The sequence below is a fragment of the Taeniopygia guttata genome, chromosome Z (assembly GCF_048771995.1).
Source record: "Taeniopygia guttata chromosome Z, bTaeGut7.mat, whole genome shotgun sequence".
Lineage (NCBI taxonomy): Eukaryota > Metazoa > Chordata > Aves > Passeriformes > Estrildidae > Taeniopygia > Taeniopygia guttata.
The window spans coordinates 75,098,570-75,104,428 of NC_133063.1; the positions used below are offsets into that span (position 1 = coordinate 75,098,570).

General features: G+C 44.4%; 1 protein-coding gene across 2 annotated transcripts in view; it reads right to left on the reverse strand.

The window, feature by feature from the left end:
• Positions 1–4,303, reverse strand: part of PLIN2 (perilipin 2) — a 13,519-nt gene extending 9,216 nt beyond the window's left edge. Inside the window, exons 1-6 of one of the 2 annotated variants that reach the window (XM_041711058.2) lie at positions 4,146–4,296; positions 2,855–2,899; positions 2,078–2,130; positions 1,801–1,996; positions 1,066–1,148; positions 280–565 (exon numbers count right to left, since the gene is read on the reverse strand). In XM_041711058.2, coding sequence (XP_041566992.1) covers positions 280–565; positions 1,066–1,148; positions 1,801–1,996; positions 2,078–2,107 — 595 coding nt within the window. In that variant the 5' untranslated portion in view covers positions 2,108–2,130; positions 2,855–2,899; positions 4,146–4,296. Of the gene's footprint in view, positions 1–279; positions 566–1,065; positions 1,149–1,800; positions 1,997–2,077; positions 2,131–2,854; positions 2,900–4,145 lie in introns of both variants that reach the window. The other variant, XM_002192388.7, reaches the window with a different exon arrangement.
• Between the last annotated feature and the right edge of the window lie 1,556 nt (positions 4,304–5,859).

Sequence of the window (5,859 nt, forward strand, 5' to 3'; positions counted from 1 at the left end):
GAGGAAAACTTAAGAGTTCTGAGACAATTTTATCTGCCTAGTAACAGATGAATATAGGGCTTATTGAGTAGTCCTTTAGCACCACGATTAGACAGACAGAGAAATCCTTACTTTCATGCTGCTTCCTCGTGAAGATGCTGCTATTACAATCAGCAAGGCAAAAGACAGTTTGGGAAGCATGTGCCCCCTTCCCCACTATGAGTAAGCAATGAATGGATGATTGCTTGCTTCTCTCCAATATAATCATTCCAATAAAATCAAACCTTCAAGTCGTCTTACCTAGTTCTGCTTCTGTCAGTGGAAGATACTGGTCTACAAGGGCCTCTGATTTTGTGAGAGCACTGTCCACACTGCTGCTCACCATTTGCACCACACGACTTCCCAGGACAGTGTTAATGCTGCCATTGACAACTGACTTGGTCATTTCTACGCTGTCTTGCACTGCTTCTTTAGTCTTGCCCACAACTCCAGTGATTGTGTGAGCAACAGATTCCTTGGCACCAGTCACAGTGGTTGTTACAGCTTCTCTGGCTCCAACAACTACATCCTTGGCATTGGCAACAACCTGCCATAGGACATACAAGGATTTACTAAAAGTATTAACTAGTGAGAGCTACATAATCCAGGAAATAATAATTATATGCTAAAGCTTGTACAAATATTGGATATCTAGGAGAAAATTTGTCCTAAAAAAATTTGTACAAGAAAAAAAAAACAATATGACTGCCACACAGTTTTTGAAGTTTTAAAAAAACTTCAGTGAATGTAATCCAGGCACTTCATGCAAGAGACAAAGACTCACGTTTTAAAAGACACCCACTATGAACTACACCTACGGAGAAATTGATGGGCAATTTAAAATAATGAAAAAAAAAAAAAGAAAAGCTTAATGGTCTCTCAAAGGCAACAAACAGCTCTACAGATAAATCTTTGACTTTCTCACTGCTTCCAAGCTCTGCTTCAGGCACAGCTTTTTGAAATGTTTCTCCCTTGGGTTTTAGTGATAACAGAAAATAAAGGGTTTATGGTTCTTCTGCTTAGCATACATAAATGGAAAGAACTTACCTTGTCACTGGGTTGATTCAGTATAGGCAGTCTTTCTTCAATTTTGTCTAGACCTATACAAGCATAGTTGTTGGCAACTACAACTAAAAAAGAAATTAAAAGAGTTGGTTAAAATTATTTTTCCCCTAGTAAAACAACTCAAACTGAAAATTCCTCTTTAAAAAGAACTCATGCAACACCCTTGAAGCAGTATCTTCCTCTTCTCAGTGAGATTTGAGTCAGAAAAGCCAAATAAAAAGGCAGATTTACAGTGCCAGAAAAAAAAAATCCTCACTTGCAGGCAAAGAAAATTCATTTGACAATTTACAAGCAACTGGCAGAAGAAGCTCAAACACCTGTCTCTGCCATTCTAAGAAACCAGGCTTCAGGTTACAACAGCTTTGTGACACAGCTTCCAAATTTAACCAGTTCTTAATGCAAGAAAGCACAACAGTAGCCTCTGAAACCAGGTGAAAGGTGAGGAAGGTGTTGAGCAAGAGATTGCATAATCATCTAACATATAAAAGTCATAAATCAATTTAGTATTATGAAAGCTGGAATCTGCTTTCACTCTGGATTATCACCTTTTTTTTTAAGTCTTATCAATGTGTAATCAGTTACACAACAGGTCAGGCAACAGGTTCAGTCAGGTATGCGAAATAGCATTCAAGACCAGCATGACCATGTTAAACCATAAGTGCATCTGTATAGAAAAAGCAATCACTAAAGTTATCAACAGCTTCATCTTTGCCTTACTTTGTGGTTCCAGCTTCTGAATGATAGGCATAGCACTTGTCATGGCTACTGATGTAATCGTCTTCACTCCTTTCTCCGCTATCTCACATACTGACTTCAGATAAGGATAGTTATCCTTTGTGGTGATGTAAGCTGTGGACACCATATCATAGGTGGAGCTCACCAAAGGAAGGTTGGCAACCCTCGATACAATGTTCTGTTTTAAAAGAGAACCGTGTTAGTTGACTCCTATTTTCTGACCTAGACAAAAGAAATTCCAGGACTAACTCAGACATACCTGCTGTGGATCAATTGCTGCCAATGCCATTTTTTCAGGTCTTGAACCTTAGCCTGTGAAAGAAGCATATATGAGTTATGGCATCATACCTACTTTATCTAAGTACCAAACTTTGAAACCAACAACTTTCTTCTGATCCACCCCATTTACTGGGATCAGAATGCTCACATTCATGCATACAGGAATTATTCCATTGTAACAATTTACAAATCCAAAACTTGTTTTAGGCAATGCAAGTACAGCACATGCACGAGACAGACTTTAACATACAGCAGTTCACTGGCGAATAACCAGGTGGTGGAGTAATTTTTTTCTAGAAGAATTAAGACAGACTTATCTGTTGAGCCAGGACAAAAAAAAGCCAGCCTGCAAGTCATTGAAAATCTAGTTTAGAAAGTTCAAGTCAAGCAAAGAACCCACCACCAATAGCTTTGATCAGATTAGATTCTAGAGAGCCCACCTAAGGCTCACTCTGTTCTGCTTGCTAAGTAGTTAGCATTCCTGTGAGAGCATCAGATTTCCATACTGCAGAAAATAAATCTCCTTTATGCTAATTCAGATTATTACACTTTCCCCACTGAAACAAATTGCAAACATTGGACATTCAACAAATCTACAGTACTCAGCATGTATTCCCATAGAGAAAATACTAACAGCTGTCTCTACAAGAACCCAATTGGAGGGGCAGGGTATTGCAGTAGTACAAAAGGACAACATGTTGAAGCACACTGTTATCCTATGTACACATGCAGGCGGAGCTAAATCTGCAAAAAGCACCTTTTCCATTAATGATTTCACATAATACTGAAGTTCCAGAAGAATCTGCATGAATAAAGACAACAAAAAGGTAAACTAGGAGTCTGTTCTCAAAAGGATTGTGGTTTACAAGGTTTACCAGATTTGTCAAAGAGCCAACAGCAGTTTTCTGTCTCATATGTATGACAGCAAAAAAAGGAGCATGTTAATATTCCATCAGAGGCAAAATAAAACTTTCGCCCATTACATAACAGGCAACAACGACAAAGACATCCTGTTAACACTTTGCAGGCATATTTGCATGTATTAACATACTTTATGTGCCATAAATTAATGCCGGTAATGAGATTAACCACTGTACATGGAACACACAAGGAAGACAAGTAACAGACAATGGTTACAGCAATAACAAATAAGTTCTCGTTTAATTTAACAAGATTTTAAATAGCTGCAGGAATGTGCTATGTTTTTTCACAAAGCATTACAAGTCAGATCTGTTGAAGTACAACTGTATTTCACCATGAACTGCAAAGCATGCTACAGAATAGGAGAAGATGCTAATGGCACAGAATCTGGCCTCCAAAGGAAGAAGGGCCGTTACTTTAAGGATTATTCAATATTTGTTGTGTGTCTCATAAGATCTCACATAGGGCATGCATTTGAATTATAGTCAATAAACCAGTCAGTTAGCCTGTGAAGCTATTCCTTCCTGTGAAGTGCTCCTAAAGACAAGAAAGATAACTAGAATATTGCACGGTTTCAGAGACCCCCTGAATAGGTTCAGCCCTAGCGAAAGTCGGATCCATCCTCTGGAGCAGACGAGTGAGACGCCTGGAATCCAAGGTCAAGCATATTTCAGAGACAGCAGGAGTTTCTGGAGAGGAAAGCGCACAGGCTACATCACAAACTTCTCTCCTACTCGCCCCTCCCTATGGAAAGAAGTGCAAGAAAGCAGCGCGACGAGCCACGCACAGCAGCCGCGGCGGCTGCCCCGGCCCGCCACGGCACCCGAAGCAGGAAAGCGCACCACTTTCCCAAGTGCCTCCGGGAGTCGCTTCCGGGATGGGGCATTCCAACGCCGCTCCCGGGGCCGGACGAGGTTCTCGGGACTTTGTGGCCCCAGGAGCGCCTCGGCCAGCGCACCGAAGCGGGCCGGGCCGCGGGGGGCGCGGGGCGAGGCCCGCGGGGGCCAGCGCCGCGCGGGGGCCGCACCCGCTCTGCGCGCCACCATATTGCGGAGCCAGCCCGCGGGGCGGGCCGCCCAGCGCTGCCGCCGAGAGCCGCGCCGGAGCACCGGGCCGGCCGTACTCACCCGGGAGGAGGAGCCGGGGCCGCCGCCGACGGGAGCACGGGCAGGGTCTCGGGCACGGGCGCCGCCGCCGCGGAGTGGGGAACGCCGGCCTGGCCCCGCTATTTATGGGGCGTCACCGCCGCCGCGCGTCACCGCCGGCGGGGCGGGGCCGAACGCGGTGACCGCAGCGGCGGGCGCGGCCCGCGCCGGCTGCGCTGTGCTGAGGGGCGCTCGTGTGCGGCTGGGCCTGCGCAAGGCCCGTTCACTGCGGCACAGAATCCGCTGAGTTGGAAAGGACCCACAGGGGTCACCGAGTCCAGCTGCTGGCCCTGCACGGGGCAGCTCCAAGAGTCACACCGCGTGCTTGACAGCGCTGCCCAAACGTTTCCCGAACTCTGTCTCGATGGTGCTGTGACCGCTGCCTGGGGAGCGGGGAACTTCCCTGTTCCCGTGTCCAACCACCCTAGGGACAAAGAACCTTTTTCTAATATTCAACCTAAACCTCCCTGATAGCAGAGCAGAATAAGTGGAACAAACAAGAAGTTTTTTACTTCTTTGAACAGATTTATTACACCTCTGCTAGCATGCATACCAAAATTTACATGCACTCTGCTCTTTTCATTACATTGTTGTCATCTGAGAGCTCTCTTTGTTTCTTTTCCCGGTCATGTGGCTTCTCAAATGTAAACCACTTAGCGTAACCATGGCTACCACAAATTAATTAACACCTTTTGTCATGAGTGTCTCTACTGGGAATTCTAGACCATCACAGGGATTTATTTACTAATAAGTAGCGCCGTTATTTGTAGTACAGAAACACCAGAGACTCTCACAGCCCAGTGACATACTCTGCCAGAATGCAGTAACTAGAGATAGTACCAACCCCTTGACAGTCCTTGCCAGGCTAAGAATGTAGATTGTGGTAATGTTTTTCTTCACATGTATTTTATAAACTTGAAAAGGCTTTCCTGAAGTTTTGAAAATCTACAAACATGCCTCTTGAGGACATTGCCTTTCTTACACTGGCAGACAGATGGGGAGAAGGCAGGCGGAGGAGGAGTGAGAGGATGACATTAAATCTTGGATTGACCAAATTCCTCAAATATCATAAAACAGAGAGAGCAGTGGTGTGGTCTGTGTCAAAATTGATGAAGAGGAAGGCCAAAGAGCACCAAGAAAAGCAGTAGTAACAGATAACACAAAAGCATGACACGCCAGCCTTTACTAGAAGACTAAGGAAATAATAGTATACCCTACCCTTCTCTTCCATGAGGCAAGGGCAGATGTTTTAAGTCACATAATGTATCTAAGAAGTTTCATTCTTTCAAGAAGTAATTCGCAGTACCTCAGCACATTCATCCATCCAAGTCCATTTAATTAACATTTTGGAAAGTCCACCTATGTATCCTTAACTGCAGAAAAAAAAAAAATTAAAGATATGAGTTAATTGATCTCAATAAACCTCTCCTTTGTTGTGTCTCTTTTAAACTCATTATAATGTCCTTCATGATACAGAATACCTCAGGTTTCAGCCTCCTATCTCTGTAACACAGCTCTGGCAGTGGTAGCAGCAATAGATAACATGGGTCCTTCAGCTTTTCTTACCATCTTAGTACAGCCAAGTGGAGGAGCTGCTGGAACATCAACCTTGGGGTCCAGCAGTGCTCAGGGAAGCTAGAGAGCGTCCCTGCTGTGGCATCACTGGGGCACAGGCTGGCAGCCCTGGGAAGCTGAA